Source organism: Bos indicus, chromosome 8, assembly GCF_029378745.1.
Source record: "Bos indicus isolate NIAB-ARS_2022 breed Sahiwal x Tharparkar chromosome 8, NIAB-ARS_B.indTharparkar_mat_pri_1.0, whole genome shotgun sequence".
Taxonomy (NCBI): domain Eukaryota; kingdom Metazoa; phylum Chordata; class Mammalia; order Artiodactyla; family Bovidae; genus Bos; species Bos indicus.
The window spans coordinates 77,099,427-77,124,968 of NC_091767.1; the positions used below are offsets into that span (position 1 = coordinate 77,099,427).

At 36.7% G+C, this 25,542-nt stretch overlaps 1 protein-coding gene across 9 annotated transcripts in view; it reads right to left on the reverse strand.

The window, feature by feature from the left end:
• Positions 1 to 25,542, reverse strand: part of KIF27 (kinesin family member 27) — a 94,250-nt gene that overhangs the window by 54,180 nt on the left and 14,528 nt on the right. For 5 of the 9 annotated variants that reach the window (XM_019966472.2, XM_019966473.2, XM_019966474.2 and 2 more), the window contains 4 exons: positions 23,137 to 23,337; positions 18,503 to 19,446; positions 15,161 to 15,304; positions 7,417 to 7,623 (listed from right to left, as the gene is read on the reverse strand). In XM_019966472.2, coding sequence (XP_019822031.2) covers positions 7,417 to 7,623; positions 15,161 to 15,304; positions 18,503 to 19,446; positions 23,137 to 23,337 — 1,496 coding nt within the window. Of the gene's footprint in view, positions 1 to 7,416; positions 7,624 to 15,160; positions 15,305 to 18,502; positions 19,447 to 23,136; positions 23,338 to 23,749; positions 23,832 to 25,542 lie in introns of all 9 variants that reach the window. The other 4 variants (XM_019966477.2, XM_070795034.1, XM_019966476.2 and 1 more) reach the window with 4 other exon arrangements.

The window sequence follows — 25,542 nt, forward strand, 5'->3', positions numbered from 1 at the left end:
TTTATCATATTGCTGAAAATGTGTTTTCTAAGAGGTTATTAGACAGGTACTCTTAAAATAGCCAATCACTGAAAACATACATTTCCCTCCCCGTACTGCCTACAAAAAAGTCAACACTCATTTCACAATACTATTGTGTCTCATGGGTATACACTTCTTTCAGAATCTACACAGTTCTTCTTCTTCTAGAAAGCTCTTCTGGTTTCAGTTATAGCTTCAGAGAAAAACAGCACTCAAAAAGAGGCATGAGTGAAAACATCACAGCTCTTGAACATAGCTCAGGCACTTCCCAACCAATGTGAAGCCCATACACAGTGTAATAGGGCACAACTGTTGCCCTGCCCCCAGCCTTCCCAGTTCTGAACACTTGGAGAATTGCAGTGTTGTTAAGGATCTGCAATTCCCCCACTAATCCAAATCCCACCACATGAATAAATCCAGAACCACTGCAACTTGCTCTGCCAGGGTAAGATATTCCTGATTTGGATTCAAAAGTATAGACTCAGACTTCACATGTGGTAGTCAGGGATAGTTGATTAATGGCCCTAGTGACATACCTAATATCTATCATGGGATAAGGAGATTTTCATGGACTGCCTGTAACTTTCTATATTATAACATGCTTCTATTGACCTTAAGTTCTCAAAAATTCACCTTGGAAAACAACAATGAATTAGAAATTGCCTGTATTTTCATTTCTGTTACCAAATGTTTCCTTTCTAACCATGTCTCTATAAATGAAAGTGTTAGTTATTCAGTCATGTCTGACTCTTTGTGACCCCATGGACTGCAGCCCACCAGGTTCTCCTGTCCATGGAATTCTCCAGGCAAGAATACTGGAGTGGGTTTGCTATTCCCTTCTCCAGGGATCTTCCTGACCCAGGGATCAAATCCAGGTCTCCTGCATTGCAGGCAGATTCTTTACCATCTGAGCCACCTATCTGTCACTATAACCAAACCTCAAGGCAATTTATCCAAAAAGGTAAACAATAAGATCTCAAAGGAGGCATTCAATTTATTAATGTAAATTATTATAAGCTATTAACATTACAACATAGAGTAAAAATGTATATACCATATGGTGTTCAAGAGTCAACTGATGTAGGTTTCTTACACATCCCCTCCCAGAAAAGCCTATCTGATACTGGATATCTCTTAATACCTGATTTTTGTGCCTCCACTGTTGGTCACCTAATAAGGCCATGTGTCACATCAGCACCATGATGAATAGGGGTAAAGTTTTCTAGGTGGCCTCCCAATTCTGGGATATGGGGGAGGGCAAGGGAGTTTATTTACAGAAGAACCAACTCAAGAAGTATTTATCTAACAAGCACATTGTACCAAGCATGGCCATTTGCATTATAACCCACAGAATTCAAGGTTTCTCTTTGCTGGGGGTGTGGGTCGGGGGCTGAGGAGGGGTTTCAGGAGCAAATAAAACTTTTTGTTTAGAATCATGTTTTGTTCTCCAGGATTTCAACTTGCTTTCAAATGTTCTTTTTACAAAGAACATCAAATGACCCAGCTTAAAATATAATGAAACAGGTTTTGCCATAATGAGTAACATTCAGAAAATTAATTCCTTAGCAGTCATTCCACACAAAAGAATGGTTTTTAACCCCTTCTGGCTTATAAAGGCTTATAAAGCCTTCCATAATCTGTCCCCTTGCTACCTTAAGTGCTGGGTTCTGTTTTCTTTAGTTGCTTCTGCACTCCCTGCTCCCCAAAGAATATGCTTGCATTTTCAACCATATCCTAAATAATACTGGTTATAATGTAAGTACTCAATAAGCTGGGTAATAATTCAGATAATTGAGGTGTATCCAACTAGAAAACAACTTTTTATTCTAATTGTGTTTTCTGAGAATTACACAGCAACAGGACTGGACAGAACTTTAAAGAGTAGAGTTCAACTCATCCCAGGTTTAACTCTTCTCTGTAATACTGGAAATTATCATTTAGCCTCTGCTTGAACAAATTCACTGTGGGAACCCTATTAAGCCCTGAGACCTCTAATATTATTTTGAGAGTTTTCACTAATAAATCCCTCTTTATATTCCCTTAGCACTGCTTCTCACTGGTCCTAGTTCTAGAGACAAAAGTCTAACAATAATGATAAGCCTTCAAATACCTAAACACAGTCATTATGTCCCCTATAATTTGGACTAAATCTAGAGCTACTCCAAGATTTTCCCCAAGGTTCTATAACTTGGTTGTTTTCCAAAAATAATCTAATTTGACTTAAGGTGTTGTACCCAGACTTGAATGTAATATTCTTGATCATCATACATTAAGATAATCTCTTCTCACTAGTGATGCATTTGATTGTGTTTCATTAGATGTGCTGCAACTCATTTACCATAGATTGTGGCTTTCACATATTTAATTTTGTAGTTGAATTTGAAAGTTCCACAAAGGTTCATGAGATGCAATTTGTCATTTTGCTACTATGAAGTTGGTGTGTTTTGCTGGAATGAGTGTTTAGTTGGCAAGGGAACCTTCCAAGAGAACCTCTGCAGACACATCTCACACAGCTCTGCTTCATCATGAGCAACCATGTATGCAAAAAAGTGATTAAAAAGCAAAATTAATTATTTGGGGGGGAGGAAATGGCCATTGTGTGAAAGATAAAATCTTAGTGAAAACTAAAAAGGCAGCTGACTTCAGTGTAAGGGATTTAATGCACAAGAATTCTGTGACTCAATAAAAATGTAATTCATTCAGGAAAAAGAAAAGATTATACAGGTATTACCACTGTTGTGAATTTGGAGATTCCACAGGTTTTAAAAATATATCCCTTAAGAACATTCCAGTTGGTTTTCTTACTATACAATAATGTCAAGTACTGAAAGTGATATTATTTACCTACTGCTTTTATTTCCTTTTCATAATGCCATATTTCATCTAAAATGTCATCAACTAAGACACATCACTATTTTTAAACCATCAAGAAGAAAAGCTATCATCTATGAAATACCATCAACTGTAAAACATATCCTACCATCATAGTTGATAAAATGTGAAAAAAAAAATGTGAGGCTTATAATCAATGAAAAATGGTAGCATCATCAGCACATGTGGTGTTATTTTAAACTTATGTAATGACTGGTACCAGCTTCGTAATTTTTTCCTTCCAAAGTACCATTTTGGTGTGTATAACAGTGGCATTTGGCTTTAATTATATCATATTAATCATATTAATCTTAATATATCATATTAAGAAAACAGAAACCTCTGTTACATTTTTTCCTTAAGTTTAAATCTAGGTCAGTTTTACATTTCATTAGATGAGTTTCCAGTATCTGTTAAATGAGCCCCTTACTCTTTTTTTTTCTATTAATTTGATGTTATATTATTATATTTAATTGTAAGGGGTAGTTTCTTTAGGATTTCTACTTAAATAGATAAATCCCAAAATTCCATTTTGGTATTAAACCTTTTAGATTAAGAGATGGTTGAAAACAAATGAGTGACAACAGAAAAAAGTACAAAATGACATGCACTCAGAATGTTATTACCCATCAAAATCATGATATATTCCAGAATATTTAATGATTGTCAAGTGTTCGTGATACATTAGGTGAGAAAAGCTAGCTATAAAAGTATATATACAATTATCCTTCAATTAAAAAATAAATAAATTTTAAAAAGTGTCTCAAGTAGGTGCATCTAAATAGCAATTTAGTATTAGCAAACAAAAATATGTGTGTGTGTGTGTGTGTGTGTGTGTATATAATAGCACTGACATATATACACTGCCATGTGTAAAATAGATAGCTGGTGAGAAATTACTACATAATACAGAGAGCCCAGCTTGGTGCTCTGTGATGACCTAGAGGGGCGGGATCAGGGGAGTGGAGAGAGGTTCAAGAGGGAGGTGATATATGTATAGTTACGGCTTATTTGCATTGTTGAACGGCAGAAACCAACACAACACTGTAAAGCAATTTTCCTCCAATTAAAAATAAAATGTAAAAAGTACATATATATGTATACATACACACCTAAGTAATATGTTTTTTAAAGAAATATTTATTTATTTGGTTGCACTGGGTCTTAGATGTGGCATGTGGGATCTAGTTCCCTGACCAGGGATCGAACCCAGGCCCCCTGCATTGGGAGCTCAAAATCTTAGCTACTGGACCACCAGGGAAGTCTCAGTAATATGCTTTTAAAATAAATAAGATCCTTTCACTGTTTCCCTCCAATATATCCCTTGTAGCTCAGTCGGTGGGCTTCCCTGGTGGCTCAGACAGTAAAGAATCCGTCTCCAATGAGGGAGACCTGGGTTCGATCCCTAGGTTGGCAAGATCCCCTGGAGGAAGGCATGGTAATCCACTCCAGTATTCTTGCCTGGAGAATCCCCATGGACAGAGGAGCCTGACGAGCTACATCCCATGGGGTCGCAAAGAGTCAGACACAACTGAGCAACTAAGCACAGCACAGCACAGCTCAGTTGGTAAAGAATCTCCCTGCAACACAGTAGACCCAGGTTCGATTCCTGGGTCGAAAAGATCCCCTGGAGAAGGAAATGGCAACCCACTCCAGTATTCTAGCCTGGAGAATCCCATGCACAGGAGAGCCTGGAGGGCTACAGTCCATGGGGTCCAAGAGTTGGACACAACTTAGCGACTAAACCATAGGAAATAAAATCAGACTCTCTTCGTAATCAATTTAAAAACTTACTCAAGGAGTTCCCTGGTGGTACAGTGGATAAGAATCCTCCTGCTAATGCAGGGGACATGGGTTCAATCCCCGGTCTGGGAAGATTCCACATGCCATGGAGCAACTAAGCCTGTGCACCATAACCACTGAGCCCACACTCTGGAGCCCACAAGCCACAGCTACTAAGCCTGCATGCTGCAACTACTGAAGACTATGTGCCAAAACCTGTGCTCTGCAATAAGAGAAGCCCTGCTCACTGCAATTAGAGAAAGCCCAAGTATAACAATGAAGACCCAATACAACCAAAAATAAATATTTTTAAAAAACTGATTAAGTCATTGTCCCCCTTTTTCTTTGAGAGAATTTTAAGTTGAGGAAATATTTCCCTTGTCAGATTGTTTTTACTTCAAGAAAATAGTAGAGCTAAATTTCAAAAGAAAATATTAGAGCTGGAGAATATTAGCCCAACTTCTGCCAAGGAGACAGAAACCCAGGGAAAAAATGAAATAGTGTTTCAGATGTCTTCTTTAGCTTAATTTAGCTAGTTTTGGTATTCAATATGAAATCCTCCTCTCACTCTAGAACAATGTAACAGGAAACAAGACTTGAACAAGGCTTGGTGTGCTTTGTATTTTCCCATACAAGCCTTTGTGTCTGCTGCAGCACTCTAAGCAACAGAGGGGCCAAGAGTCCGGGACACACAACAGGAGAAAGAGAACTCTCAAAACTGCTGGTTATATTACCTTTGCATTTTCTCCCTTTCCCCCTTCTTTTAATGGCTGGAAGCCACTAAATTTTAAAAACAAAACAAAAAAGTTGCTAATTTGAATACATATGTCCATCCATAGTGAAGGAAACAGCACCGGGAATAAGTGTTTCCCTTTGTCAACATCAGGGGCTGTCTCTGGTCAGGATCTTTTCCTTCCGTGTCATAGCAATCTTTTGGCAAATTCACTGGTTCTTTCTTCCTGTTACATTTTAATCCCACTTGGTCACAAGCAAACTTGGAGATCACCTGTAACCACAGAGGAGCTACAAGTCTTAGTGTATCTGCCCTCTTCTAAGCTGTGGTAATCACACACAATATGTTTTCCAAACTAGAACCCTCGAAAGTGAAAGGGGGTAATAAAATTAATTAAAAATTTAAAAAAATTTGTTAATTTGAAATAATAACTGTGGAAATCTTTATTCCAATCATGGCTGCTTCAGGTCTAATTAAACAACTAGAGATAAGAACAGAGGGGCCTAGCTCCTTCTCAATACCCTATGGAGCTGTCTCCTCAAAGAATGTGTGTCCAAGTGTGTGTGTGTGAAAGTCTAGTAAAAAAGAGAAAGAAACAGACACTGAGAGAGATTAATAAATGTCTAACTTCTATAATCAGAAAAAAATGTTATTTTTATAAAATAAAAGAATGCACAGAAAGAGGAAATTCACATTACTAGCCAAGAGTAAAAAAATTATTAAGTAGAATTAATAGATATCTAATTTCAATTCTATAAAGAACTTATCTTTCTTAAATGTTCTATGAAAATTCACCATACATTCAACCAAAAGAAAACATCAATAACTCTAGAAAGTTCAACTGAAATTAATAGCAGCAAAAGTTTAAATTTTAAATCCAACCAGTCAAAACTGAAAACTATACAGTAATAGTAGCATCTGTCTTACTCACTCTGAGGCACAGAGCCTGGGACACAGGAGAGGTACCCCATAAACATGTATGTTATAGGACGCAGCGTGCCAGGCACGTTTGGAGTCACCATCTCGTGTAAGTCCTCCCTATACCCCTCTCACAGGTCCCCCATTCTGACAGATAAGGAGCCTGGGGTTCACACAGGTTTAGTCATCCCTCCAGGCCTACATCATAGAGCTGGTGTTCATGCCCAAGCTTGCCTGACTGCAAAGTCTATGACACCTCTCACATTTCTTTTCCCTTGGACTGTATCCAACATATCTCAAATAAATCATTTCCTTTCCTAAAATTAATAAACAGAAACCAAAATTCATGAGTCTGTTAATTAGTCTTTTCCACGGTAGAGATTCCTTGATTTTGATTTTTCAAGAGAAATCTGTGCATCCACATATGTATACACATTTTATAAATAAAATTTATAAAGTAAAATTTAAAAATTAAATGAAACTTCATACTGATTTTTATACAGTCTTAATTAATTGTCAGAGGGAGAAGGAAATGGCAACTCACTTCAGTGTTCTTGCCTGGAGAATCCCAGGGACAGAGCAGCCTGGTGGGCTGCCGTCTATGGGGTCACACAGAGTCGGACACAACTGAAGCAACTTAGCGACAGCAGCAGCAATTATATCAGACAAGACTGACTTAATACATGGATATCATTTTGAAAATAGACAGACCAAATAAGTCAAAATAAATACCTCCAACCTCATCAACTTGGTGTGATTAAAGAAAGAAAAAAATTTATGAAGATATCGGACTTAGTCATACCTGAAAATATTAATATGATGGCAAAGAGTAGCTTTTTCTTCTCCTTGATAAATCTAAGCATTATCTTCAACTCTTCCTTTCAAATACAACTATACCTTCTCTTAATCATTAATTTTATTGAAAAGAAGCATGATTATAAAGAGACTATACATAACAGAAAAAGAGTATACACAAAAGTCTATGAAACCAAACAGAAAAAAAAAAAAAAACCTGCTAAGACTATATAAATACACTGTGATATTATATTGTATACAATCTCAAAAGAAAGAAACTAATGCTTAGACTTTACCTTCCTGGAATCCAACCTTGCTGGACCATAAATATAATGCCCCAAACGAGTATCAAATGGTACAGTGTATGGTCTCTTTTCAAGTATCCTGGTATCTGGCCCATCTCCACAAGTTTCCTTTACTGAAGAAGTCATTGACAGGTTAAGTTTTGTTAGTTCTTCACTCAGTTGATCCACAAGAAGTTGTTGTTCTATTATTTTTTCATTCTTTATAGAAGAAAGAGAAGAATTTAAAAAATGGAGAGACTCAGTATGGGTTAATGATTAAAAATAAACTGTACATTGATCACAAAATCACAACTACCTTAACAAAACAATAAAACCTAACTTATCCAGAGACTAGCCTTCTGGGACTTCCCTGGTGGTCCAGTGGCTAAGATTCCACAATTCCACTGCAGAGGGCATGGGTTCAATCCCTGGTCAGTAAACTAAGATCCCACATGCTGTAAGGTGCAGCCAAAAAAAAAAAAAAAAAATTCTAAAACCAACCAACCAACCAACCAAAAAAAGCCCCAAAGACTAGCCTTTTGCTGTTCACAAGAATTTAGGATTGTCCTGAGTGTTAAAAACTTTTGAATAGTAAGCAGGAACAAATACAGCTAATGAGTTAGTACAAGACACTGCCCCATACACTGTGATTGGTTAGCTTGCCCACCTGAAGCACTATGATTAGCTGATCTTTATAAAAGTCTGAACTTTCAGAGTGAAATCCAAGAAGTAACAAAAGACTAGAAAGTTGAAAAGTATAGAAAACGGCAAACAGCTAAGATGACAGCAAAGGAGACAGAAAGTGGTAACAGGTGCAGTGAAGTGAAAGCCTTTATTCAGTGAAAAAGAAAGCCACAAACACAGAGATAGAAGATAGGCAATTTAGAGTCGTGGGAGAAAGAACTTGGAAATCAAAGGCAGAATAAGTTGTTTATGGGTGCTTGGGGGACAGAAAGAGAGACACTATGTGTGGTTTAGCTTTCTGTGTATCCTCTAAAGAAAAATTTTCAAGTACATAAGCTTTGTTTTATAAGCACAAAATTATATAAAAAGAAAGGTCATTCATCTTAAATACTTCACATGTACTATAATGTTTAGATAGGGAAAAAAAGCAAACCCTAAAGTTTCACTGTGTTAATGCTGAACTACAAAATGTAACTTTATTTTAAAAACCACATATTCAGATAATTCAAATATAAAACAATAGCATATAAGTTGAAGGGGGATACTAAATGGAGTCCTTTTATTCTCCAGGGAAAGGGTAAAAATACCAATTAATATCAGACTGTTTTAAGTCAAGGGTGCATGGTATATACTCTCCAGGATAATCACTAAAAACAGTGAAAGTACAACTTTTAAAGCAATTAAATTCAAAGAAAGGTAAGAAGGAAAGAAAAATGAATATAGAGCAGATAGGATAAGTAAAAACCACAATGGTGGGATTATAACCAGACTATAAGAGTAATTATATTAAATTCAAAAATGAACTCGCAATCCAGTTAAAGGATTAAAAACTACAAGAACTATCAAATTGTCTAACCTGCTAATTGCAAGAAACATAACTAAAATCAATAAAGAAAGATTAAAGGGAAGATGGAAAAAGAGATACCATGTAAATATTAATCAAAAGAAAGCTGGTATAGCTATGTTAATTAAAATAGACTTAAATGCAAAAACTGTTGGGAGATAAAATGAAGTTAAAAAAAGACTAAAAAAAAAAAAGTCAATTCACCAGGATGCTGTAACAATTCTACATTTCTATGTACTTAATAACCCAGATTCAACATATATAAAATGCAAAAATTGTATTTGCAATACAAATCCAAAAATTATAGTAAGAGATCTTAATATTCCTCTAAAATACTGATAGGACAAAAAAAAAAAGATCAAAAGAGGAGTAAAAATATAGATTTGAGTAAGAGGATTAACAGAATTAGGAGAACTCAATGATTACAGAATACAAATTCTTGTCAAGCATATCTGTAATATCTACAAAAACTGGCCTTATGCTGAGCCATAAGGCAAGTCTCAACACAAAGAACTGAAGTCGTATGGACAACAATGCAATTAAGCTAAAAATTAATAAAAAGAAATCCTTCATGTGTTGGAAATAAAATAACTAATTATATAACCCACAGGTCAAATAAAAAACTCACAATAAAAATTAGGAAAAATCTGAGCCAAATGAGGAATGCAGACAAAGATAAGCTTAGGAGGAAACATATAATTTCAAATGCATATATTATAGATGGTTAAAAATATATAGACAGGCTAAAAAATCAATGAACTGAGCACCCATCTAAACAATTTAGAAAGATAGCATAGGAGTCTATGCCCCTAAAAACAGCAGAAAAAAACTAAATAATAAAGATATGGGTAGAAATTAATTAAATAATAAACAAACATATACCAGAGAAGATCATCAAAGTCAAGAATGGCTCTCTGTGGGCTTCCCCCAGTGGCTCCATGGTAACGAATCTGCCAGCCCATGTAGGAGATACAGGTTGGATCCCTGATCTGGGAAGATCCCACATGCTGGGGAGCAACTAAGCGCACGAAACATTAACTACTGAGCCTGTGCTCTAGAACCCGGGAACTGCAACTACAAAGCCCAGGGGCTGCAACCACTGAAGCCCATGAGGTCTAGAGCCTGTGCTCGAAAACAAAAGAAGCCACTGCAACGAGAGGTCTGTGCACTAGAGAGTAACCCCCACTTGCCACAACCAGATTGAAACGCTGGAGCAAAGCAACGAAGACCCAGCACAGCCATAAATAAGTAAATAAATAAAATTATAATTCTTAAAAAAGAATTTAGTCTCTGAAGAGACTAAAAAAATTTGAAACCTCTTGTGAAGTTGATCAAGGAAAAAAAAAAAGAGAGAGAGAAGGCACAAATAACCAGGAATGAAAAACGGGATGTCATTACATGTCTAAAAGCATTAAAGAGGTGAGATTATTATAAACATTTCAACATATTTATTGAAATATGAAACAGCTGTTACATTCTTAGAAAAACAGACCTTACCAAAAAGGGGGCAAAAGGAAAGTGTGACTGAATTCATAATTAAACATTCCACAGAGAAATTTTCCAGGCCCAAATATTTTTCAAGTGAATTCAACCAAATATTTAAGGAAGAAATAACACCAATTCTTCACACACTCTTCCCAAGTATAGAGAAGTATCTGACAAGAATATTTTGAGAAAAGAAAATATACCCATGAATAGACATGCTAAAATCCTAAACAAAATAATTACAAACCAAATCAAGGACATTTGTAGAAAAGAGTAAATTAACACAGAAGACTTGACTGCTATCCTTTGAAGGACCTGCATACGAGGTTGTTCATTGGCTGGTGTCTGGGAACTCGGATCCTAACAGGGTTCCCAATACCCTATTGAGTGAGAGTGGCTCACTGTGCTCAAAGTGTTCGTGCAGACAAGGTGGTTTATGTTGAACACCTGCTTTCCTTTCCTTCCACTAGTCTGGAATTCTGTAGATGGTGGTCAGAGAATGCCTTCATGGCCAGTTCTCAATAAAACCTGAGTCTCCTCAGTAGACAACACTTCACGTGAGTTGTCACAGTCTTTGCTGGGGGAGTCAAGTACATGTGGGTGACTCCACTGGGAGACAGTTCTTGGAAGCCTGTGCCTGATTTCTTCTAGACTTCACTCTATGTCCCTGTTCCCTTTGCTTTCTTTTATCAGGCCCATGCCTAATAAGTCTAGTCAAGGCTATGGTTTTTCCAGTGGTCATGTATGGATGTGAGAGTTGGGCTATAAAGAAAGCTGAGCACCGAAGAATTGATGCTTTTGAACTGTGGTGTTGGAGAAGACTATTGGGAGTCCCTTGGACTGCAAGGAGATCCAACCAGTCCATCCTAAAGAAGATCCGTCCTGGGTGTTCACTGGAAGGACTGATGTTGAAGCTGAAACTCCAAAACTTTGGCCACCTGATATGAAGAGCTGACTGATTTGAAAAGACCCCGATGCTGGGAAAGACTGAAGGCAGGAGGAGAAGGGGACAATAAAGGATGAGATGGTTGGATGGCATCACTGACTTGATGGACATGGGTTTGGGTGGACTCCGGGAGTTGGTGATAGACAGGGAGGCCTGGCGTGCTGCAGTTCATGGGGTCACAAAGAGTTGGACATGACTGAGTGACTGAACTGATGAGCACAACTCTATGCTGAGTCCTCCAAGTACAGCCTCCAACCTGAAGGTGGTCTTGGGGACCCCCAGCATAACAATACATCATGACCAAAAAAAAAAAAAGGTTTATTTCAGGAATGTAAGATTGGTGTAAAAATTGGAAAAATCACTACAATTCATTCACATTAACAGAATAAAGTGGGAAAATCATGATAAACAAAAATTTGATAAAATGTAATATCCATTCATAATAAAAATTCTCAGCAAAGAATTTTTCCTTGGTTTGATAAAGAATAAATTAAAAAATACCTACAGCAAACATGATACTTAATAGTGAAACAGTGAAAGCTTTTCTTTTATAGTTGGAAACAAGACAAGAACATTTTCTATCACCACTTGTATTCAATACTGTATTGAAGATCAAAGTCAATGAAGAAAGGTTAAAAAAAAAAGAAGGCATAAAGATCATGAAGGAATAAAAATATCATCATTTGCAGATGACACAATCATAAATGAAAATCCAAAAGAATTTACATAAAATATCAGAATTTAAAAATGAATTTTATCAAGTTGCTTGGTATAAGCTATCAATATTCACAAACCAATACAGTTACATATACCAACAAACAATTAAGAAAATGGAAATCTGAAGAGATTCCATTCATAGTCACATAAAAAAATAAAGCACCTGGGAATGAATCTAACAAAAGATGTTCAATACATAAACATAAACCCAAAAAAGTCATTACTGAGACAAACCAAAGAAAACGTGAGTAAATGGAGGAATATACCAAGTTCATGGGTTAGTGATATACCTAGACTTATCAGGAATCTACAATAAATAAGAAATGTGACACTGGTCCAAGGACAGGCAAGCCAATGGGGTACAACAGAAGTCCCAGAAATACACAATACATTCATGCATGAATGAACCCTGACTTATGACAAACAGCACTCAGAATAGTGGTGAAAAGATGGCCTTTTCAACACGTAATGCTGGAATAAATGGATATCTACCTGGAAAAAAACTGAAATTTGACCTTTACTTTATCCCACATACAAAAATCAATTTTAGGACTATAAAGCTTAAATGTGAAAGGCAAACTTAATAATGGAAGACTTAGTCCAGTAGGAAAACAAGCAAGAGACTTGAATGAGTATTTCACAAAAGAAGGTACCCAAGGACTTCCCTGGTGGTCTAGTGGTTAAGAATCCACCTTGCAATGCAGGGGATACAGGTTCGATCCCTGGTCTGGGAAGATCCCACATGCCATGGAGCGACTAAGAACGTGTGCCACAACTACTAAGCCCAAGTGCCTAGAACCCACGCTCCGCAACAAGAGAAGCCACTGCAATGAGAAGCCTACCCACTGCAACAAAGAACAGCCCTCACTGCAATGAACAGTACACCCTGCCGCAACTAGACAAAGCCCAGGGGCAGCAACGAAGACCAGTGTGGCCAAAAATAATTTTAAAAAAAGAAGGTACCCAAAGACCAAAAAAAAAAGAAAAAACATGAAAAAGTGATCAACTTCACTAGCCATCAGGGAAATGAAAATTAAAACCACAATAAAATAACATTACATACCTGCCATACACAACTACGCACCCGAGAGCCCAGGCTCTGCAAAAAGAGAAGCTACTGCAAATGAGAAGCCCACACACTGCAACTATAGAGTAGCCCCCACTCTCCACAACTAGAGAAGCCTGTGCACAGCACAAAAGACCCAGCCCAGCCCAAAATAAGTAAATAAATAAATATCTTAAATTAAGAAATACATTTTTAAAAACACAATAAAATAACATTACATACCTACCAGATTGCCTAAGATCTAAAAAATTCACAATAACAAATGCTGGCAAGCAAGTGGAATAGCAGGAATGCTCATACAGTGCTGGTGCAAGTTTAAACTGGAAAACAAGTTTGGTATTATTTACTAAAGTTGAAGATTTGCCTACCCTATGTATGACCTAGCAATTCAACGTCTAGGCACAAATCCAAAAGAAATGCATGTGTGTGTGCACCAGGGGACATGTATGAGAAAATTCATAGGAGAAAAAATCTATCAACAGGAAAAAGAAAAATAAATTGTGAAATAGTCATACAATGATATCCTATACAGCTATAAACTAACCAAGCTACAGCTTCACACAAAAACGTGGATGAAGCAGAATAGACAAAATATTCAATAAAAGCAATCAGATACTAAAGAATGTATATTGAATGATTAAATTTATTAAATTTTCAAAACTTAAATTGCAGAGTTCAAGGATACATAGTAAAACCACAAAGTAAAGCAAGGAAATTATCACTATCAAAGTTAGGAGAGCAGCTCTCTCTGAGGAGAGACTAAGGGCTTCTGGGGCTAGCAGTTTGCTGTTTCTTGAACTGGTGGTGGTTACATAGCTGTTCTCTCTGTGATAATTCACTGAACAACTTCCCTGGTGGCTCAGAGGCCTGCCTACAGGGCGGGAGACCTGGGTTCGATCCCTTGGTCAGGAAGATCCTCTGGAGAAGGAAATGGCAACCCACTCCAGTACTCTTGCCTGGAAAATCCCATGGACGGAGGAGCCTAGTAGGCTATAGTCTATGGGGTCGCAAAGAGTCGGACACGACTGACCGACTTCACTTCACTTCACTTCACTGAACAACATATTTTAGTTTATATACGTTTTCAGACAGTAAAGAATCCGCCTTCAAGGCAGGATACTTGGGTTTGATCCCTGGGTTGGGAAGATCCCCTGGAGAAGTGAATGGCAACCCACTTTAGTATCCTTACCTGGAGAATCCAACAGACAGAGGAGCCTGGCAGACTCCAGTACATGGGTTGCAGAGTCAGACACAACACAACTGAATGACTAACACTACTTTCGCTATGTTTTTAAATTAATTCAGAGATAGAATGGTTAAAAAAAGAAGAAGAAAAAAGTAATGTCAAAATCAAAGTCTAATTTTTCCTGGATCGATCATTATTCAGGACAGTAGTTCCTCCCTGATAGGAAGCTAAAGGCTTTAAATGAAATGAACTGTATGGGGGATGGGAGGGTTCACAGCCAGGGTGTATAATATTCGGTTGGCCCAAAATATCTTATGGAAAAACCCAAACTAAATTTCTAGCCAACCCAATACTTAGCGACATACCATGTTACACTGCATGTTAGTACAGAAAACCTAAGATAGAGAATTTAAAAGATTTGGCCAAACCGAATGAGCAAATCATTGATGGCGTATAAAATAGTAATCTAACAAATCAAAATTTTAAATGATGTGTTTACCTTCCAACACTTAACAATATCCCATTGCCTATTACTCTGGCAAGTAACAGAAGGGAAAGTATAAAGAAAGGATAACTACAACACGACTTGCAAATTAAATTCCTGGGTATTAGGCTCTATATTTGTGAAATATAAATCAAGCTAACAATAAAAATGTTTTCCCTTCACACCAATTTAGGGGAAAACTCTAATAACTCTTTCAGGTGCTTGTGTTCAGAACTCTTCAACTGAAACCTATTTTTGCAAACATTCCTACTTATCATTTACAATGCTATTTTAGTCAGGTACTGTTCCAGTGAAATACACAGAGCAAGGTACATTAACTCTACCTGCAATCTATTCACTTTTTGTGCTTCTTTCAAAGAAACAACATGTCCTTTGTTTTCCTGCACCATCATTTGCACTTGATTCTTTAGCTCCTTCACCTCCAAGTCCTTCTGATTAAATACTACTTCATCAGCAGCAAGAGCACACTGGGAGAAGGGAAAGAAAGCACAAGAGAGAGTCACCATGGAAAATATTCAAAAGAAACCACATAATACCACAAAAACTGTGGTTTAATGACAGCCTGACAATGACTCTTAAAATCTTCTTAACCTTTTTTTCTTGTTTCTCTATTATAAGGAAGGCAGAAATAGCTGAAAGGACCTATCACTGGTATAACGTAAGAATTAGTCACCAAAGAGATAGAAAGGCAGTCCTTATTTTTATTTCTTGTATTTTAAGACTGAAGCCAGTTATTCAAAGTCTATAGTACATTCAATAAGGCATTTACAAGTTTTCTAGAACTGCCATGAGATTTTTAATGTGGGTCTTCAGAAATCAAAAAGGTCACATTTCCCAAACTGACCTATATAGTATAAGAATGTTCTATATTTATTATGGATATTTAAAAGAGGAACTTTTGCTAACTTTGCACCCTTTCAGTACAAACAGATATATTTTGAAGATGTTTGGAAATATGGTTAAACATATAGTTTTCTTAGTTCCTAGTGAATTATTCCTGTCACCAAATAAACTTGGAATATGCAAATAATACTTTAAAATTTTGAACTAAATAGAAAATCAACATTGGTCAAGGGCCTACTTTATACTAGATTGTAACTCGGGATTTTAAAAATATCTCATTGAAGAAATTAAACATTTTCATGAAGAAACTAAAGTTTAGTGAGTGAACACCATTCCAGGACAACACAGTGGATAAATCAAACTTCTGACAGTCAACCTCAGGGCCTGTCTGGATCCAAAGCCTGTGCTCTTTCCACTAAGACACAGGAAGAGAGAAGAATGAGTAGCTGATTTACGAACAAAATTGCATTCTCAAAAACACAGCACGCACATGACTCCTCAGGTGGTGGCATGGAGATGGACAGGCCTCTCCACTGGGAACCCATGGACTGAGGCCAGGCTTGACTTTGCCACAGCCTTCCCTTGGGGCTTTGGGAGAGTTCCTTCTTTTTTCTGCTTGGGGTGTTCGAATGACCAAATAGGACAGGATGCCTGACCCTGATGGTCCTTATAACCCTGTTTATGTGACCTTTATGACTTTTCTCTTTTTAAAATAAAACATTCATTGGCCCATATCCTCTGCTCTGGGCAATTAACTGTCAGTCTGAGAGCTTACAATGTAATTGCTTTCCCAGCACTTCATATGGTGCTGTTATATATACTTTATAAACTACAGCTTTATTGTTTATTTTTTATTTAAAAGTGTTTTTAAAAAGTGTTTATCTGTAGAGTATATTCATGTTCACATACTGCTCCTGTGTTCAAATCACGGAGGAAAAAAGCAACAAAGTCCCTTAAGAGGTATTTATGAGAGGATGGAGAACCACTTTAGAATATCCTGATGAAGCAATAAAAATGATTTTATTAAATCTCAGCACATGAGCATTTTTTTCAGTATTCTATGTGTCAAAATGGGCAGGCATAAAGTAGTTCTTCTGTATACTGAAGGGTGAGTACAAAAAAAAAATCTTGTACAATTGTTGAGTTACAAGCTAAACTAGCCACATTTTTCATAGGGTGCTATTTTTACTCTAAAGAACAACAGATAAGCTATTCACACTTGGGTGTGTGACATCATTTCAAGGAAAACAACTAACAGTATTTACTGCAAATGATAAAATTCAAGTTTCATACAAAAATCAGAATTTTGGAAAACATTTCTGCTACTATAAACTTGCCAGCTCCCAATACTTAAAGATTTTGCAGGAGGTGAGATCAGAGGTGATATTAATGTGATTTTTTAATATTATATTTTGAATATGTTAACACTGAAAAATCTTCATAACTTAGTAAACAAATATTTATCAAGTGTCCAATGCATGCTGATTCAAAAATCACGTTTGGATAAAAGATCCATTCAAAATGTAAGATAAAAATCAGTGAACTTTAATATAACAAAATGGTTTCAAATCCCACATCACAAGTAACCTTTAGGAAATTTCTACTTGTTGAGTTTTGATGTAATATCAAAGGATATTCACAATTACCTGAAAAAATCACTAATATATTCTTCCCCTCCAATTACAAATCTAGATGAGGCTGGATTTTCTTCACACACTTCAACTAAATATATTGCAATAAATTGAATGCTGAGAGATATGAGAATCCACCTGTCTTCTATTAAGTCAGACATGAAAAGATTTGCAAAAATATAAAACAATTCCACTCTTACTAAATTTTTTGTTTTGGAAAATAATTATTTTTCATGAAAAAATGTTCCTTATGTTAACATTAACTGGGTTATCATTTTTAGTACTGAGTGAACTAGTAGTTTACATTTTTTGTTTTAATTCTAATATGGTAAATATGAGTAGATACAAACTACATCAACAAAAGATCTTTAGGGGACCTCAATTTGAAGAAAGTAGCCTTGTGAGAAAAAAGTTTGAGAATTGCTGTAATAGAGGTTTCTTTCTAATACACATTAACAAAGATACTGAAGAAAGATTTCTAACTAGAAAGCTATCTTATTACCTATATGTTTTCCTATTTAAAAAAAAATGGTGGAATATCCATTTGCCTACCAGAATGCAAATGCCACATAAGCATGAATAGATATGTCTGTTCTCCATTATTTCCCCAATGACACATAATCTTTAAATAATAAATGTCTTTATGAATGAAAAGAGAAATGTAATTCTTAGTTTAGACATATATATAATATGTATACATGTACATAGCTATATTCCTTAAATATTATCAAACATGATGATTTCTCTAAAGAATCAAAACTCCAAACTCAAGAGATGAAGTATTTTTCTTTCAAAAAGCACTGACCTAAAGAGGGATTAAAAACAAAAAAATTTAACTTAATTTTGTTTCTGAAACTGTGTTTTTTTTCATTCTCTAAATTAATAACCAGGTTCACAAGAGTCTACTTAATAAATACAACAAATTAAAATATCAAGAGAAAAAAAAATATCAGGAGAAAAGAAGAGGAGCTAAGAAAATGAAGAAAAGAAAACAGAAAAAACAGGGTAACAGGAAAAGCAACAGGCAAAGAAAAGGGAGAAAAAAACAGAGAAAAGGCAAATGAGATTTTACATATAACTCTTTAAAAAAAAAAAAAAAGACCAAAACTTCTGAAACCCCAAAATGACTCTTACTTGCCCAAATAAATTTAGTCTATGAACAAGTTACCTACTAAGGTGGTGTCTACGTACCTGGCATTTCTTAAGCTCTCGCTTCAGCTGGAGAACTGTAATATGCTGTGGTCCTTCTTCCAGGTTTCCAATGCCCCTGTGTCCTCTGAACAAGGTGACCTCCTGGGTCATGTTAAACCATTCCTGCAGTTTGTGTTGCTGCTTTTCATTTAGTCTCACAGAATCTTTTAAATCCACCAGGAAGGTAAAGGCTTCCTCTAAACAGTTTTGGTAACCCAGACATTCTCCTTGTAGCTGAGTGACTTGCTCCTCAAGAGAATGGATCTTATTTTTATCAGGAGTCCCCTCCTGATGGATCTGGCTAGTTTGGCTGCTACTAGCCTGCTGGCTTTGCAAAGCTTCTCGAAGCAACTTAATCTCAAATTCCATTTCGTCCATACGGTCTGACTCGGGGCTAAAGTTTAAGGTGGGTTTGTTTCTAATGTTGCGTGCTCTGTTGGCATATTTGAGGGAATTTAAGGACTCGTCAAAATCTGAGGAGGATGGGCTGACACAAGTGATCATGACAGTCTTGGCACTGCCTCCCAGGGAGTCTTTCAGAAGCCGGGTAATTTTAGCATCCCTGTATGGAATATGTGAACTCTTCTTTCGTGGGTCCCCAAGAGCGCTTATTACATTTCCTAAAGCCAGCAACCCACTGTTGATCTGAATGGATTCTTTGAAACGTTCGCCGGTATTCCCCGTTTTGGTGACTCTTTCTGATCCAGCCAAATCCACAAAGTGGAACTTTGAGACAATATGCCGATGGGAATGCCATGATCCATCTTCAGCTGTCTTTCTATTTTTGTCCACTTGACAAAGGCTGATGGTGAAAATCGCGTGTGATCTACTGGAGTGCTCATTCATTTGGGTCGTACCCGTATGCCTGGCTGCATTTCCCATCTCCAGGAGACTCATCACTTCATCTGCACTCTCCACCTGGCATTCCTTGGCCCCAACAATCACTTAAAAGAGCAACAGCAAGTTTGTAAAACAAGTTTTAATCAAAATACAGTAAAGTTAACCACATAACAATTTTCATTTGCTAAGCTGCCCAGCTGAGAGGCCCTTTGAAAAAAAAAATCAGTATCTGTATTTAAAATGGATAACCAACAAGGACCTAGTGTAGCAGATGGACCTCTGATCAATTTATATGGCAGCCTGGATGGGATCCAGGGGAGAGAATACATACATGTATATGTATGGCTGAGTTCCTTCCTTGTTCACCTAAAACTATCACAACATTGTTTATCAATCAGTTATACTCCAATACAAAGCTTTTCTAAAAAAAAAAAAATCAATAGCATTAAAAGAAAAAAGTAACATTAGCAACATCATTAAATAATTTTAGATAACCTTCTAACAGGATTATTTTAATAGATGGCATTCATTTTGATGTTTAAATTCTAAAAGATGTAATAATATGCATGTATGTTTTAAACAATTTGGGTTTTTTTTTTTTTTTTTGGAATCACATTCAATTCTTTAAGATGGCTGACAAAAGAAAAATTCTTGATTCCAGTATTTTGATCTGTAGAGCCTAATATACTGATTAAAAGATTATAGATTAATTAGCTATATAACTCAAAAGAATTAATCAGTAGTAAATTAATTGAAAGAAATTAGTCTCTTTTGAGTTTCTTTAATATTCAAGCCATCCTAAGGTTTAAGGTTTTTAGCACATACCCCGTGATAAATGAATGCTATGCTAAGTCACTTCAGTTGTGTCCAACTCTGTGTGACCCCATAGACGGCAGCCCACCAGGCTCCCCTATCCCCGGGATTCTCCAGGCAAGAACACTGGAGTGGGTTGCCATTTCCTTCTCCAATGCATGAAAGTGAAAAGTGAAAGTGAAGTCACTCAGTCATGTCTGACTCTTAGCGACCCCATGGACTGCAGCCTAACAGGCTCCTCCGTCCATGGGATTTTCCAAGCAAGAGTACTGGAGTGGGGTGCCATTGTCTTCTCCGATATTTCAGTATAAATAAAGCTGGTTATTCATTCCAAAAACAGGTTTCCCCTATGTAACATCAGTGTGCAAGGCAACTCAAAAAAAGCAAAACAGCTTCTATTTCAATGGCAGAATAGAACCCAAAATAACTGAAGCTTACTACATGCATTATCTGTTTATATCCAAAAATATTTCAAAAAGGACTAGGTAGATTTGGGATTTGAATCACAGCAATAAATCTGTGCTCAAGTTACAGCATCATGCTTCCTCTTTAATCAGATCCTAACATGTCACTCTTTCCTGAAACAATATTCACCTTTTTGCCTTGTTTTCAACATGACAACTCTTCTTAACAGCCCAGTTCATTTAAATTTCTAAAGTACCTGTACTATAACAGGGAGTGCTAAACTATGGTGATTATAAAATATGACAATGTAAACATAAATCACAGCATGACTTTTAAAAAGTTTTCTAATGCTAGGCTATAGCTTGGCACTAACTATGGTCCTCAAACCCAGCTGAAAATCACCTGGGACCTTTATAAAAGGGAAAGTACCAACACCCATGCCCTATCCTATACTACTTCATCAGAATTTGTGAAAAGTGGGGCCCAGAAATCAATATTTCTTAAAAAAAACTTCCAAGGTGGGACTTCCCTGGTGGTCCAGTGGCTAAGACCCTGCATTCCCAATGCAAGGGGTCCATGTTCAATCCCTGGGCAGGGAACTAGATCCCACATGTCACCCTTGCACCATGACTAGAGAAGATTACATGCTGCAATGAAGACCCAGCACAGTCCCCCAAAATTAAAATGCTTGAAAAAAAAAAAGAAAACTTCCAAGGTGATGTTAATTGTGTAGCATCCAGGCTGGATACCAACTACCACTTGACACAGAGAAACTCAATACATATGTCAAACAAATGCATTGGGGTTGTGAGTGGGACATTTTATAAGGTAAGCAGCAATTTGTCTTAAGACTTACATTCTACTAACATTTTTGCAGGATTGCTATAAGTTATGAAGTATTTTGATCATTAAGCTTATCAGGAGTTACAGTGTACACTTCTGTACTTTCTATTTTACAACAAACATGTATTATTTTTTTAACTTTTAATAAAAGTTAAAAACATTCAATAATTACATTTTATAAGATACAGAAGCTCAAAACATCAGTCTGAATTTTGCCTAGAAAAGATAAACTACACAAAATTATCTAATAAGGCCACAGAGTACCATGTATGTTTTCTTTCTAAAAAAAAAAACCAAAAACCAATTCCTTCAAACACTCAGGAATGCCAGGGCTGCAAAGACAGGGCTTACAAGGAGCCAAGCTTTACTGCCCCCTGCAGGCTACTGAAGGAGCTAACCATCTTATTTTCCTAACTGCTAGGAAATCCCTCAGGCATGATCATTCCTCTGGCAGAATCCTTTATCTCCAGCAAGATTCTACTAAATGTGTTTTCTAGCAGAAGACATGCAATAACACTTACTGTACTAATAATCGGGAAAATCCAAAACTTAAATGTCCAACAACGGACTGTTAGTCAAATAGATTATATATTCAGAGGATAAAATTACCACATAAAGTCATAAATTTGAAAAATATTTAATGATGTGAAAATTCTTACAATATAAATATTAAGTAAAAATATAAGATATAATATGATATGTGGAGTTGCAAGTCTAATTTTTTAAAATAAGAGAAAGAAACAGAGAAAGAAATCTGGAAGAAAACACACCAAAATTGAGTTCTGACCTTTAACTTTCTTCCTTATACTTTACTATGTTTTCTAAATGTTTTATGTTGAACATATTACCTTTTAAAACAAAAAAGTGGAAAGTATTATTCTTTAAAATACTTGTGTTTTGACCTTCCCATTCTCACCTTCTCCTACTTCCAAACAAATAGACATTTAATGGTATTAACAAGTTGACAGCACAGAAAGTCAGACCTTGAGAAGCACAACAAAGGACAGATAAATGTCAGTATGAAGGAGCAAACACAAAAACTCTAAATTAAAATTTTTTTAAAAAAAGAGGAAGCAACAGGTGTGCTGGGACAAAAATTAGAAAGGCAAAAAGGACAGTTCTAGATCAACTTGGATGAACACAAAAGGGAGAAGCCATCCCCAATCTCAGGGTAACTCTGTGAGAAAAAAAAAAGTACAAAACTAATTTAGCCTATGTCATAGTCTTTCTTAAGGTCAGACCAGGAAGGGGGCAGATTATTGGAAATAAATACAGTTGATCCTTGAGCAACATGGGTTTGAACTGTGCAGGTCCACTTACACGTGGCTTTTTTTTTCAATAGTAGCATATTACAGTACTACACGATCTGAGGTTGGTTGAATCCACTGATGCAGTACCATGGATACAGAAGCCGAGTGTAAGTTATACTTAGATTTCTGACTGCACTGGGGCCCAACACCCCTAACTGCATACCCCCTCCACATTGTTCAAGGGTCAGCTATATTTTGAATTACAACTTAATAACTTTATCATACCAAGTGGTCTGAACTTCTACTTTTCACCTAGATGAATTAGCTGCTACTGATAATCAGTAAGTTAATCCATTTAAAAGTAAAAACAAATTAATTTTGTTTCTATGTCTATTTTTAAAGAATCCTTGGAAAATGTCCAGAAACTGAACTAGATCATATTCATTTGCTAATGAAGGCTATTAATTAAGTAGGCTACTTCACCTGTGTTTCCTTTTTCATCTTCTCGGATGTGAAGATCTTTTACTGATGTCTCCAATTCTAGAAGATCTCTTAGGTCTTCCTTGTATACTTCTATATAAGATACTTTTATATTAAAGTCAATGCTAGGCTTTCCAGAGATGTTTTGAAATATTTCTTGGATAGCACGAGGAATAATACCTTTTTGACCCTCCACAACTGAAGCTGAAAATTTAGAAAAAGAAAGCCCATCTGAAACTTAAGATATAAGAAAAGCTACAAGCAATAAATTTACAATCAGGGAGCTCAATCTAGAACTCTGTGACAACCTAGGGGGTGGGAATAGAGTGGGGAGAGTGGGAGGGAAATTCAAGAGGGAAGGGACATATGAATACTTATGGCTGATTCACACTGCTGTATGGCAGAAACCAACACAACACTGTAAAGCAATTATCTTCCCATTCAAAATAAATTTTTAAAAATTAAAAAAAATTACCATCAATAAATTTACTTTCTCAAATTTCTATTATAAATTTTTAAAAACCGTAACTATAAAATTCAGAAGCAAAAGTTTTCACATGCGTGCGCTTACTCAAACTTCATTCATGCATTCATTAGATATTTATATAGTACCTACTATGTGCCAGGCAGTATTCTAGGACCCCAGGAACCATCAGTGAACAAATCAGGGAAAAGATCCCTGCCCTTATGGAACTGTACTAGGAGAGACAGACAACAGCAAAAGAAGAATAAGTGAATTATATTGTATATTAAAAAGCATTAGGTATGCCTGGAGAAAAAAATACGGCAAGGTAAGGGGGACTGGAAGTGTAAGGGTATTTGGGTGGAAGGCGATTGCAACTTTAAACTGGAAAGTCATATTGTGGGCATCACAGAAAAGCTGATATTTGAGGAGAAACTTGAATGAGGTGGCAGAGGAGCCATGTATATATCTGAGTGTCCCAGACAGAACAGCAAGGGCAAATGTGCTAAAATAGTGTGATCCAGAAACAAAGGAAGCCAGTGTAAGCTGGAGCAGAGGGAGCAAGGGGAGACAGGCAGGGTACAAGGACAGAGAGGTGACAGAAATCAGAGCATGTAGGTGCCTGTAGACCACGATAGGTTTTAGGTCGTATTCTGAGTGACATGAGTCTCACTGGAGCAGAGCAGTAAGTTGGAATTCAAAAGAGACCACTCGATCATAGAAGGGCAGGGGTAGAAATGGAAGACCACTTAGGAGACCAGTGCACTAACCCAAGAATCTAGAGAGTTCAAGGGAGAGGAGGACATGATGGTGACACAAAGTTGGCAGCAGAGAAAGATGACAAGTGACCAGATTCCAGATTTATGTTGAAGGGAGAGCCATTACGATTCCCTGACAGACTGGACGCAGAATGTGAGAGAAAGTGATGGACAATGAGAATGTGAGAGAAAGTGATGTACTTGGAGTCAAGGACAACTCCAAGGTTTTGTCTTGAGCAAGTGGAGCTGTCATCAACTGAGAAGGGGAAGAGTGTGTGTTGAGTTAGTTTAAGGGAAAAATGGCAGAAGTTCATTTTTTGATTTATTAAGTGTGAGATATCTATTAAGGATACAACTAAGAAGGGTGCAGTTGGATATACAAGATAAGAGTTCAAGACAGTAATCTGGACTGGAGGTTAAAAATTGGAAGTCAGGTAGCTACATATAGATGGTATTTAATATCATGGGGCTGGATGAGATCAAGAGGAAAAGCTGAGAGTCAGAAGAGAAGAGCACCAAAGACTGAGCTCTGGGCATTTAACCATTTGTGGGTTCACTTAAGAGGAACTACTAGCAAGAGAGTAGGAGGAAAACTATGAATGTGGTAACCTGAAATCCAAGTGAAGAGTATGTACCAAGTTTGCTGAAAGGCCAGTTTGACTGGAATGACCAACGAATTTAATAAAGTGAAGGTCATCTGTGATATCTTGACAACTGCCGTGTCAGATGGAGAGAACTGACACCGTGAGTCACAGATGAATGACACTTTCAAAGTTCTACTACACAGAGGAGCAGAAGTGGGGTGGTGGATGGCAGGTGGAGTGGGCAGAGAAGAGGGGAAGTGGGCAATGCTGTTAATTATTTTAAGATACAGTAAAGACTGAATTACCCAGCATTCTCTCAATTATTAACACTAGAATACTATTAAAATCACACTGTTGTAACTGATGAAACTGTATTCACAATGATCTGATCATTATGATTATTCACTGTTTAAAAGACCATGTAAGCAAAGATTTTTTTAAATTGATTATGCCCCATTTCCTCAAGGTGAGCAAATTGGTCCTCTAAAACACAATGAGAATGTAAACTCAGGACAGCTTTTTTGGAGAACCATTAGTTTCAATAGTATCAAAAGTTGAAACCATAATCACTCTCTGATTCAGAGACAGTTCTATGGAAATACAT